This window comes from Dryobates pubescens, chromosome 27 (genome assembly GCF_014839835.1).
Source record: "Dryobates pubescens isolate bDryPub1 chromosome 27, bDryPub1.pri, whole genome shotgun sequence".
NCBI lineage: Eukaryota > Metazoa > Chordata > Aves > Piciformes > Picidae > Dryobates > Dryobates pubescens.
In genome coordinates this window covers 6,337,963-6,351,341 of record NC_071638.1, presented here as the reverse complement: position 1 = coordinate 6,351,341, position 13,379 = coordinate 6,337,963, and the positions used below count along the sequence as shown (strand labels likewise).

Below are 13,379 nucleotides of genomic sequence, written 5' to 3'. Positions count from 1 at the left end.
GAAAGAGTGATTGGCCATTGCGATGGGCTGCCCAGGGAGGTGGTGGAGTCACCATCCCTGGAGGTGTTTAAGAGGAGACTGGATGAGGCACTTGGTGTCATGGTTTATTTGATAAGATGGTGTTGGGTGATAGGTTGGCCTCAATGATCTCAGAGGTCTTTTCCAAGCTGGTTAATTCTATTCTATTCTAGTCTAGTCTAGTCTAGTCTAAAACTAGATTGCTGTAAACTTGGAAACAATCACACCAGAGAATTAGCAGACTTCCAGAAAGGAAGTGTACTGTTAGCATCTCTTAACATTTTGCAAGGCAGAGAGAGAGCAGAGGAGAGGCAAGCTTGATGCTGAGGCTGTTTCATGTGAACACAGACTGGCTGCAAGGTACTTGCGTTCAAGACTTTTATGTATGGACATACATAGGCACACCAAGACATCTTTTCTCCTCAAGATCTCACTGAATGTCCTGTGTAGCTATAGGCACTGATTTTGGACTTTGCCAGGTCCTGAGGACACAGAACAAATGCGTGAACCATTTTTGCTCCCCCAAACTGGTCACATATGGTCACATACTGCCTTTTTCCATGAAGCAATCTCGAGGAAGTGCTCTATACCTGTATATACTAACATATTCTAGTGTGATTGGAATGTTTCACTGCAACCTTTCTTCTTAGCTACAAGGAGAGTGAAAATATTTAAATTACATTCAGATTTCAGTTTGGGGTCTTTTGTATTGTCTTGAACAAAATTGCTAAGGCTTATGTTGGCTAAGTATATTATTTTAAGAAGATGCAAACGTGTTCAGGTTCACCAAAGAACTTCAGCATGTGCTCCATTTTTTAACCACGGTGACAGTTTAAAGTGTGCTGCAGGGGACTTTCACCTACTAAAAAGAGATATTTTAAGAGATAGTTTTTCCTGTAGTAAAATTAAGTAAGGAGAGGCATAACAATTTTATTTGTGTTTTGTTTGTTTTTAAAGCCTTTTTGTGCAATGGAAAGTTTCACAAGCACTTGCAAGAAATTTTTGTTCCCATGGTCATCCGCTACATTGATCTCATGGAATCATCAATTGCCCAGTCCATTCACAGAGGTCTTGAACAAGAGTCATGGCAACCTGTCAAGTAAGTGCTTTCTACAAGATCTGAAAAAAGCACCTGCCTGTGGCTTGCTGTCTAATCAGATGTTCACCCCCGTTTGTCCTCTAAATATTCTATTTTTTATTGTACTCCTACATTGTTTATTTCTTCACAGGAGCATCACCAACAGTCTTCCTAATGTAGCTCTTCCAAAAGTTCCAAGTTTGCCTCTTAATCTTCCACAAATACCTAGCTTTACTACACCAACCTGGATGACTTCTATGTATGACTCCACGTGTGTATTCTTCAATAACCTTCTGACTGTATGTCAGCTCTGCATGGCCTTGCTAGTGTTCTGTGCAGCTGTATTTGGATTGCATGGTGTTTATGATCTCTTAGTTGGAAATTATTGTTTCTTGGGAGTGAGCCAAGCATGGGACTGTTAGCAAGTTGCGCTTTCCAGTGCATTCAGACATAGCAGTCTTAAACCTGGTAACTTAAAAAGCGACTTGGCAAAGGTCTGCCATGGTGTGAATAGTGTTTAATACCCTAAACAACCTAATGACTCTTCTGAATTAATAAGCAGTGGGGAATCTTGTGGATAATTGATTTTAGATTGTGGGTTTGTAAAGTGAGTCAGCCCATCATAGCTTTGTATGGGTTTGATTAACTCATTATATATTGGTTCTGAAAAATCATTGATGGCAAATGTTATCATTAGATTAACTATCCATGTTACAGGAAAATAGTAAAAGGTTAATAAGTACTCAGAGCAGAAGTACATCCATTTATTGGTTTGAAAAATTATGCCTTTCCATTGATTTTTCCCCAGCACTTCAGTGCTTTTTTCTTACATAAAATAGAGCAGACATCCCCTGTTCTGTGGGAATATTCCCATAGTTGCAGCTCATATATCTGTGTGAGGACACAGGCATTGTAGAAAAGCCCAAGAGGAACCTTATTTTAGCTGAAGTTTCATTAGGAAAGTATGAATGTGAAAGACTTCAAAAAACACTCTTGTTTAAGACACAGAGCTTAATTTCAACAATTTCAAGCCAAGTATTCTCAAGATTTATGATGGAGTTAAACATTCCTAACAAGCACTCAGATACACAGCTGCAAGAGTTAATGGAACCATAGAACACCAGGTTGGAAGGGACCTCAAGGATCAGCTAGTCCAGCCTGACATCCTAAACTAATCATTGAGGTTTTGAAAGTGAAAACTGAGGTTGATGTATGCTGCAAACACTTGCTGTAAATGACAGCAGCTGTCACTCTGCTGCTTCTCAAGAGAAGTAGGGATGCACAATGTAAGGTCATCCCCTTTCAGCTGCCTTGCACAGCATTTGAGGTCTGCCAAGGTGCTGACTCTGTTGGAGGCACCTCTCCATTCTCTTTTTCCCTAAACACAGAGCTTTGAAGTTTTGTTTTATAAAATGTTTATAAATTAACATTCAAGACTGCAAATGGTATTTTACCTTTGTAATACTGTGGAATTAAGATGGTGTTTTAAGAATCAGCCTACAAATGTCCTACTGCAGAATCAAGTAACTTCTCAGAATGGCCACTGCAAGCCAGTTTTACCTTCTCCCAGAATAATTCATTTCCACTTTCCTGCTGGTTACAATACCAGCTGCCAGCAGAGGAAGGCATTTACTTTCACTATTACATGAAAGAAGAGTGTCTTATTCCCTCCACTTCTCCCATCCCATCCTTTCCAGAAAGAGCAAAGCTTCCTCTTTGGAGATAAATTCTCCAGTGGGTAAAAACCAAATACCTAGGCTCCAATAACTTGCTAAGTAAAACCCAGTGTTTCCTGATAGTTTTTGCTTTTGTTATGATGAACACCCAACTTAAATGACTAGAGTGACATATTGCTTTGTCAGACATTGCAGGTGGCTCCTTGTGTCCAGTGACTCCCCCGAGTCCTTCTCTCAGTCTGCTGTACTCCTTTCTCCCAGCCACTCACCTGATGCTTTAGCAAGAAGATGACTACAGATGTCATTATACTGGGCAGGGCTACCCTCCTTCTTTTTGAGAGTCGTGATTTTGGCCAGTTAATCATTACCAATTTGAAATACACGAAGAAGAATCTACTGGCAAAATGAATGAGGAAAAAGTGGTCTGCGAGCCAGCCAAGTTACAGTTAAATGTTTACCAAGAATGACAAGCTGTGTGCCTATTTTGTCCACAAGGGGAAGAAACAGGAACTTTACTGATATTCATGGTCATGCTCTTACATTCATGTTTAAGCCCACTCATATTCAACAGAGCTGTTATGTGCCTACCTAGGAACGTGCTGAGGAAAAAGAGGTGAAAAGCTTATTCACAGTTATGCATTTTCTTTGTGTGCTTCATTGATGAAAAGTTGCTGCAATTATTTTATACACTGCTAGAGAAGATTGGTTTTATTTTTTTAAGTAACTGTTATGGGGGTTTTTTTTGTTTGTTTTGGTTTTGATTTTGGTTTTTTTCTTTCCTTGATCCCATGTTTTGGAGCAGTAAAAGTATGCTGCCTATAACAGCTCTTGGGAAGATCATTACCTCATTTTCAGTTGTTTTGTCTTAACCTTTTGTTACTGGGCATTGGAAAGGGAGAGATGAAAAAAGGGAGTGTTACAAGTAGGAGTCTGTTTTTCTTGATTGGTCTCTGGAGAGGACAGCTCAGAGGACACCTTGGCTAGACATGCAGACACTGTAGATTACTGTTCCTCCCTACAACTACCTGAAGGGAGGTTTTAACCAGGTGGGGGTTGGTCTCTTCTCCCAGGTGGCCAGCACCAGAACAAGAGGACACAGTCTCAAGCTGTGCCAGGGAGGTTTAGGCTGGATGTTAAGAAGAAATTCTTCACAGAAAGAGTGATTGCCCATTGGAATGTGCTGCCCAGAGAGGTGGTGGAGTCACCATCATTGGAGGTGTTTAGGAGGAGACTGAATGGAGCGCTTGGTGCTGTGGTTTAGTTGATTAGATAGTGTTGGATGATAGGTTGGACTCGATGATCTCAAAGGTCTTTTCAAACCTGGTTAATTCTATTCTATTCTATTCTATTCTATTTTACTCTATTCTATTCTACTCTATTCTATTTGGCTGAAGGCATCCTTAAAGATTAAAAAAAAAAAGTTTGAATACCCTGTAAAAGCTACCAATCAGCAAGAAGGAGGGATGTTTTTCCCCTCACTTCTTCATTAATTCAAATGTACTCATTTAAATCACAGTTTTGTTCCACTGCACAGTTGAAATCTTATTTTTCTGCAGCTTCTGGGTTTGGCTTTTAAATTAGATTTGTGAATTATTTTAATTGTTTGTGCTTTAGTTTACACATGACTATTTTCAGTACAAATGTGGCATTGACTGGCTGACCAAAAATGTTGTAGATACTGACCCCAGGTTACCTGTTGCTACCTGATGCCAGCTTAGAAGAACATCAGGTTCAACAAAATTCAAAGCTGGGGAAACATGGAATAAAATACATGCTTGCACAACAGTCCTGTCTTGTCTTCCAGCCAGAACAATTAAGATCAAAGGAAACATGTCAGCTATATTCTTCCTATTATGGCTCCACTGTAATGCAGGGACTGGCTGGAGCAGTTGCAGTGCACTCATTGTGATATGAAGGAATCTGGCCTGAATGTGCCTGAGCTCTCATGTGTTCATCTGTGTTGAATAAGTCAGCAAGCCACCTCTAAGTGCTGTTTTGAGGGATTGCTACCATAGTGCTTGCCACCAGTAAAGTGGAACATGGTTGGTATTTTCATTGATGAGTATAGCCACAGGACTGATGGAATAGTGACATGCAGCTTATCTACTTTCTGTGGAATAAGAAGTTTTAGATACAGCTAAGTTCCTACCTAGCATCATGGAAGACTAATGCGTGTTGTAGGCCAAATTTCTTCCAAAAGTATTAACATGCAGGAAGAAAGAGTGAGGAAACATGATTTGATTCTGTGATCCTCAGATTGCCTTACTCTTGAACCAAATAGGAGAAACTGTGAAGAAACTGTCCCTAATATCTTTGAAGGACCACATACAAGTAGTTACATGCTATGCCAAAATTCTTCTCCCCCTTATCTGCTCATTGAATATAGAGAGAAGAGGCTCGGAACCATTGTCTCCATAATTATTGAAAATCCTTTTCCACTGAAGAAATTCTCAGTTGACTTTCTTGTCTCTGAAAAAATGACTGCATAAAGGAAGTAGAGCTTGAGGTCACCAGCTGGAGGCTCATGGAAGACTCAAAGATGGTTCCCTGTTTTGTAAACAGTCCCTACAGTACCCTAATGGGTAGTAATTCTGTATAACCTTTTAAAAAAAAAAGGATAATTACAGTAATTTATAAAACCACTATCATTGTAAATTCTACAGGAATGGAAGCCAGCTGGTTTAAGTCTTGTGGCTGACTACACATGTCCTCAGATCTTTAATATTTCTCTTGTGTTGTCATATCCCAAGCTACATCGTGGGCAAATGACATATTATGTGTCTGCTCTGGAGTTGTGTGTGTGCTGATCTTGAAGCCAGTGTGCTTTATTAGTGGGCTGTTTACCACTTAGATAGTTGGCAAGCCTAGTGGGAAGCTGCCCCTTTCAGCTGTCAGTGATGATAGCTATCTAAAATTACAGATAGCTATGTTGAACATAAGTTGTTTTTTCTAAAGGGGCAGCAGTTCAGTTTCCTAGTAGAGAGAGATTAATCCATTAATTAGACCGAGGTAACTTTACCATACATGTTCAAATAATTTTTCACTAGCCAAGAACATGTTTTGTCACACACAAAAGGGGGGAAAAAAAAACAGGTTTTGCAGTTATGGTTCTAGATTCAAATGTGAGTTTGGCTTTTTTTCATGTTACACTTTCTGGAGTATTAAACACTCAAGTGATATAAGCAGCTCTTAGTAGGGAAAGCTTAAGCTGGGACTGTGCAACCATTTCAGGGTTTTGAGGTATGTCCTAATAATTAATTATATTTCTAATGCATTTCACAGTATCACAGTATCACAGTAACTAAGGTTGGAAGAGACCCCAAGGATCATCAAGTCGAACCTGTTCCAACAGACCTCACAACTAGACCATGGCACCAAGTGCCACGTCCAATCTCCCCTTGAACACCTCCAGGGACGGCGACTCCACCACCTCCCTGGGCAGCACATTCCAATGACGAACGACTTGCTCAGTGAAGAACTTTTTCCTCACCTCGAGTCTAAATGTCCCGTGGCACAGCTTGAGACTGTGTCCCCTTGTTCTGGTGCTGGTTGCCTGGAAGAAGAGACCAACCCCCTCCTGTCTACAACCACCTTTCAGGTAGTTGTAGAGGGCAATGAGGTCACCTCTGATCCTTCTCTTCTCCAGGCTAAACAATCCCAGCTCCCTCAGCCTCTCCTCACAGGGCTGTACTCAAGGCCTCTCCCCAGCCTTGTTGCCCTTCTCTGGACACGTTCAAGTGTCTCGATGTCCTTCCTAAACTGAGGGGCCCAGAACTGGACACAGTACTCAAGGTGTGGCCTAACCAATGCAGGGGCACAATGACCTCCCTGCTCCTGCTGGCCACACTATTCCTAATACAGGCCAGGATGCCACTGGCCCTCTTGGCCACCTGGGCACACTGCTGGCTCATGTTTAGGCAGGTGTCAATCAGCACCCCCAGGTCCCTCTCTTATTTACAGAATAAGGACCAGGAAAAATCCTAAAACCCAGAAAAAACAAGCATCTTGTAGAAACAGCAGTAACAAGATGATTGAAATTAACAGTTCTCTGCAGCATTTAAGGAACAGATTAGATGTTTGTGGCTAAATGTGTGAACTAGAAACAAATCATTTCTCTTACAGAACTTTGTTTTCCTTCCCCATCTAATTAGTATAACACGGTAATCAAATTCAAATGTCATTGGACAATACTGAACAAAAACTTGAAGAATAGGACTTCAAAATTTTATGAAAAGAGAATGAATTAATTGGTGTTTCTCACCCAATGAATTAGCATCTCATGAACCTGTGTCTGTTATCACATTTATTATAATTGTGTAATGAAACTACCAGGGAATGAACATGCATAAGATGGCATTGATGTTATTAAGACCACATGAGTCCTCCTGAGTCCTAAAGAATTTAACTAGGAATTCCATTAGAGGAAACAGAAAAACTATGGAAGAATTTAAAAACTGTTAAAGAAGGCCAATGGCATCCTGGCCTGCATCAAGAATAGTGTGGCCAGCAAGAGCAAGGAAGTCATTGTGCCCCTGTACTCAGCACTGGTTAGGCCATGCCTTGAATACTGTGTCCAGTTCTAGGCCACTCAGTTTAAGAAGGACATTGAGACTCTTGAACGTGTCCAGAGAAGGGCAACAAGGCTGGGAAGAGGCCTTGAGCACAGCCCTGTGAGGAGATGCTGAGGGAGCTGGGATTGTTTAGCCTGGAGAAGAGGAGGCTCAGGGAAGACCTCATTGCTCTCTACAACTACCTGAAGGGAGGTTGTAGCCAGGAAGGGGTTGGTCTCTTCTCCCAGGCAACCAACACCAGAATGAGAGGACACAGTCTCAAGCTGTGCTAGGGGAAGTTTAGGCTGGAGGTGAGGAGAAAGTTCATCACAGAGAGAGTTGTTACCCTTTGGAATGTGCTGCCCAGGGAGGTGGTGCAGTCACCATCCCTGGAGGTGTTCAAGAGGGGATTGGACGTGGCACTTGGTGCCATGGTCTAGTAGTCATGAGGTGACAGGTTGGACTTGATGATCCTTGAGGGCTCTTCCAACCTTGTTGATTCTATGATTCTATGAAATTGCATGATCTGAAGATGAAAAATGGGGGTTCCATTTCATGAGAAAGTATGGTTTCTTTTCTAGAAATTGTGTCATATAAATATTGATATTGTCCCCATTTCTGTCCCTATATAGTTTGTCTTCTTTTGCTTCAGTCATCTCAAAAATTAACTTTGTCACTTCTGAATCTGATGTTGTGTATAATGTAGCCTCTGCAACTTCACTCACAGCCATTGTCCAGAGCCGATGTAACAAAATCTTCAGTACTTGCTTATCATATACCTTAAGAAAGACTCTAACAGGATTATAAACTTTCTGAGAAGTTTTGGTAGTTTGTTATTTCTGTTTCTTAGTTAAACTTAGAGGTGTATAGAAGTGCTCTCTTTTTGGGTCTGACCTTAGCAGGTAATGTCCCTATGCAAGTTGTAACCTTAGCAGTCTCGTGAGCCACTTCCGCTGTTTTCTTTCAGGAGCACATAACAGTGTAAAATTAACAATGAAAAGTTTAAAATAAGAGGGGGAAATAAGTATTATACCAAAAAAGCATGTCTGAAACCGTGGAATATCCTGCTATGCATAGTGAAGATTCCAAAATGTGCAGATTTAAAACCAAATGGGAGTTAAGACAGCGACACAAGTGACACTTGGACGGGTCTGGAAAGTGGTGAGGTGCAGTGGGCCAAAGGAATGCTTCTATTGCATCCATGCTGCATCTTCAGAGCCCTGAACATGAGCTGTGCTTTGCTTCAGTTAACCAGTTTGCTCTGCTAACCTAATGGTGGTGCATCAGGTGGTTAGATATTAAAGCTTCCTTCTGGCTTTTTCATTTGTTTTCTAATGTGACCTTGCTCTGTCCTGAGCACACTCAACACTCACTGGTTCCTTCCATGAGAGCTGGAGTCACGTAACATTTTGGTAATTATGTTCTTTTGTCATGAGGCAAAAGAAAGAAAATGGCATTAGTGACATATTAAACTATTTAGATATGAACTGGGTCTGTCAGGCTGAGGTTTGATTGCTTAAGTGACTGACATGCTAGAATGCCATGCTGCATAGTAAAACTGTCCTTACACAATAACTCAGGCACTGCAATACAACACAGCATCAAAATGTAATTAATCCTCAATGCCAGTGCAACTGGAACTGTAGTTACTGCTAAGATTAACCTTGAATTGTTGTATAGTATCACAAGCAAATGTCTTTACATTTGGATCAGGATGGAAAAAGATCTTTAAAACTACATGGACAATCTGAGATGACACAGGGCCATTTTAGTTTGAGCATAAATTTCTTCCAATAGTTTCTCTTTTCCTTTTGCCACCAGGATCTGATGTTATCCCCTCAGTTAGAATTAATGGGAATTTATCAAGGGACTATTTGTCTGGATGTCTCTTTTACAATATTACTACCAGCATCCTCATTTCTTTGGCCAGTTTACCTACCAGAGTTATGAAGGCAAGAAAATATATGTGTATATTCTTCACTGTTTTAAAAAGGTCTTTACTAATTAATAACTCCTGCACCCTTTATTTTTTGCTGTCTTGATCTGAAATTTGAGCTACTTCGTATTCCATGTTCCCTAACATCCCATCTCTATCACTAGCCTGTCATATTTCTCAATTAACAGATGAAAAAACTTTTTTTTTTTTCCCCCTGATGGGAATTATTTTAAATTTTCCATGACCATTTTCACATTCTTGTAAGAATAACACCTGTGCTATGAGTTACAGTGCAGTGAAATGAAGGAGGAAGATGGTATGATAAGGAAATCTTTTTGCCTTAGACAGTTCTGTGGCAACTGGGATAGACATCCTGACATTGCCCTTCTGTTTCTTGGGGACTTTGTGGTTTTTTGTTTCTTTGTTTCTTTTAGCAATGGCTCAGCTACATCAGAAGACCTTTTCTGGAAACTGGATGCTCTGCAGATGTTTGTTTGTGATCTTCACTGGCCTGAACCAGAATTCGCCCACCATTTAGAGCAGAGACTTAAACTCATGGCCACTGACATGATAGAAGCCTGTGTTAAAAGGTATGGTTGAAATGATCAATTTAAAATTGAGAGAGGTTTGAAAATCAACATAACAACAGCCATATTGGCTCACTGGAGGTACATCTGTGCCAGAATCAGGACAATTGTAAAGAGTTCATGACTTGTGTGTACTTCCCAGCATCTGGCAATCAGCCATGTGGCAACATCTAGGAAATAGCAAAGAGAATTTCTGCATGTGTTGTGGATAGACCCTTGGAAGGAAATAAACCAGATCTCTTCTCTGTTCCATATTTGTGGAAAATACTAGCATATCTCAGAGCTCTGTACATTTTACTTCTCCATTGCTATATCATGTTTTATGTGCAGTTAATAATAATAATACCCAATCTGTCATTTTTTAGAGTACTGTCTCTTAAGAAATACATTACCAACTAATCTGTTAAAACTTATTGTGATGCCAGTACAAGCTATAAGGCTTTCTAAAATGGAAATAAGATGCTTCTGTTCCCATGTTCTTTAAATACTGTGTCAGTTTCTGATGCCCACACTTAAAGATAGAGGTGGGGAAAAAAATTACTTTTATATTTATGTATTCTGGACTGTTAGCATTCGTTGCATTTATTGCTCCTTGTTCACATGGGTGTGAGAAGAAAATAGGATTTTTCTGTTAGGAATCTCCTGACAGATCTTACTTTTCAGTACCAATATTCATATTCCTTACTAATAACCTCATCTTCTTCAAGAAAATTTTCTTCTATGTTGAAGACAGATTTTTTGGTGATGTTTCTTAAAAAGCTAGCATTTTGGTATGATGAGCTGCATTTTAACACAGAAGTGCTGGAAGATGTGGGGTATTTTCATTTTTTTCAGGTTGTTCTTATCATTCAAGGAAGCATATTGTTACCTTGCAGGCAAGAAGAGAATACTTCTATTGTTCCCCTGAATTAGCTGAAGCAATGCAGAACCTTGAGACTACCATCAATGCAATTGTACATTGAATGGGTGGATATTCTGCCCTTGCAGAATTTTGTTTCTAAGTTGCTCTCACATGCACAAACATTGTTCAGCCAATGTGTTTTAATATTAAGCTTTACACATTTGTACAGAACTGGTTGTTCAGAGCTGTCAGAAACTTACATTATGGTTTGTGTTTTAATAAACAGAACAAGAATTGCGTTTGAACTAAAGCTGCAGAAGGCAAACAAATCAACAGATTTGCGTATCCCTTCTTCTCTGTGTACAATGTTTAATGTCTTAGTCGATGCCAAAAAACAGACGGCTAAACTCTGCATACTGGATGGGGGGCAAGAGGTAAGGGAAATCTGTATGTTTAATTAATTCCTATGTTTGGTTAATCTGAAGCATCTCAAACTGCAGGCAGTCCTTTGTAGATTAATTTGAAACCGGTTGAAATATGTTATGTAGCTCTGTGCAGGAGCACACATAGGCTGCTCCCTAGAAGCATCACACAAGACATGATCTATCATCTTCCAGCAAAGACACAGAATGCTTCTGTAACTTATTTGCTTTGACCTCTGAGTCTGTTGAACATTCAGAGAATTTCTTGACTCACAGCCCCACCAGGAATTTCTCTTGGGAAAGAGCCCACTTGAAGACCCATTTGGAGTAGTGAAATGGAACTAAAATACTGTCCTTTGCAGACAGGATTTAAATAAGGTTTGGTTTTAAATGACTCATCTACCCAGTATACATGCTGAAACAACAACCCCATGCAGCACTACAGGATGGGGTCAGCGTGGCTGGAGAGCTGCCAAACAGAAAGGGACCCAGGGGTACTGATTGACAGCTGGCTGAACATGAGCCAGCAGTGTGCCCAGGTGGCCAAGAAGACCAGTGGCATCCTGGCCTGTATTAGGAATAGTGTGGCCAGCAGGAGCAGGGAGGTCATTGTGCCCCTGTACTCTGCATTGGTTAGGCCACACCTTGAGTACTGTGTCCAGTTCTGGGCCCCTCAGTTTAGGAAGGACATCGAGACACTTGAACGTGTCCAGAGAAGGGCAACAAGGCTGGTGAGAGGCCTTGAGCACAAGCCCTATGAGGAGAGGCTGAGGGAGCTGGGATTGTTTAGCCTGGAGAAGAGAAGGATCAGAGGTGACCTCATTGCCCTCTACAACTACCTGAAAGGTGGTTGTAGACAGGAGGGGGTTGGTCTCTTCTCCCAGGCAACCAGCACCAGAACAAGGGGACACAGTCTCAAGTTGTGCCAGGGGACATTTAGACTCGAGGTGAGGAAAAAGTTCTTCACTGAGCGAGTCATTCGTCATTGGAATGGGCTGCCCAGGGAGGTGGTGGAGTCGCCGTCCCTGGAGGTGTTCAAGGGGAGATTGGACGTGGCGCTTGGTGCTATGATCTAGTTGTGAGGTCTGTTGGAACAGGTTGGACTTGATGATCCTTGGGGTCTCTTCCAACCTTAGTTACTGTGATACTGTGATACTGTGATACTGCAGAAGAGGAGGCTCAGGGGAGACCTCATTGCTCTCTGCAACTACCTGAATGGAGGTTTTAGCCAGGAGGGGGTTGGTCTCTTCTCCCAGGCAACCAGCACCAGAACAAGAGGACACAGTCTCAAACTGCACCAGGGGAAGTTTAGGCTGGAGGTGAGGAGAAAGTTCACCACAGAGAGAGTTGTTACCCTTTGGAATGTGCTGCCCAGGGAGGTGGTGGCGTCACCATCCCTGGAGGTGTTCAAGAGGGGATTGGACGTGGCACTTGGTGCCATGGTCTAGTAGTCATGAGGTCTTGGGTGATAGGTTGGACTTGCTGATCTTTAAGGTCTTTTCCAACCTTGTCAATTCTGTGATTCTATGAAAATAGAGGAAATAAATGATCAGATTGTTTAGTGGGAATTTTTAATTATTATTATTAGGCAAAAGACCATTTGGCAGTAGACTTTTGCCAGGACTGTACATACTCCACAGTGGAGCACTGATGTGCTTTTGAAGGACGTGTAAACATCACTGTCTACTGTCCTTCCCGTCTTGTCACTCTCAGCAGGAGTAATCTGTGAAGTGAAAAGGGCATAGTATATAGACTGGTGAGAATACCAACACAAAATTAAAGTTGTTCAAATGCATGAGCAGTTTAATTTTCTGTGAGTTGTTTCTGAAGAGAAGGTAAACCCATTTACCAGAATTTTGCAACCAAAAATAAGTATGTCTGCTCTGGGGAGTTTCATATTTACATTATTCGTTTGTATGGTTTCAGTTGATATTTCCATGTTTGTACTGTGCCACTTACTTTATTGACTCATCTTTTTATGTTAGCTTATTTGATGTTGGTTTTTTTTTTCCAATTCAATGAGACATTCATAATTTTCCTGTTCCTCCTCGTCATCTTTATTTTTCCTGTTGGGTTTCCGTGATATGAACCAGTTTGCTAGTCAATGGGTAAGTGTCTTTTCATTGTTTTGGGTGGGTTTTTTTTACCCTACATTTTTTCTTTTAATGTTAGCAGACACTTTTTATTTTAAATTGTAATGTTTGTTTTCATGTTCATTTCTTAGCCTAGCTTTCAGACTTCCTTTACAACCTGACCTTGCTACAGACTGAT

At 40.9% G+C, this 13,379-nt stretch overlaps 1 protein-coding gene across 6 annotated transcripts in view; it reads left to right on the top strand.

The window, feature by feature from the left end:
• The window catches only part of CADPS2 (calcium dependent secretion activator 2), a 366,370-nt gene that overhangs the window by 310,497 nt on the left and 42,494 nt on the right, over positions 1-13,379 (top strand). For 2 of the 6 annotated variants that reach the window (XM_054173941.1, XM_054173947.1), the window contains 5 exons: positions 976-1,117; positions 1,248-1,367; positions 9,693-9,848; positions 10,973-11,120; positions 13,202-13,216. In XM_054173941.1, coding sequence (XP_054029916.1) covers positions 976-1,117; positions 1,248-1,367; positions 9,693-9,848; positions 10,973-11,120; positions 13,202-13,216 — 581 coding nt within the window. The remainder of the gene's footprint in view (positions 1-975; positions 1,118-1,247; positions 1,368-9,692; positions 9,849-10,972; positions 11,121-13,201; positions 13,217-13,379) is intronic. The other 4 variants (XM_054173942.1, XM_054173944.1, XM_054173943.1 and 1 more) reach the window with 4 other exon arrangements.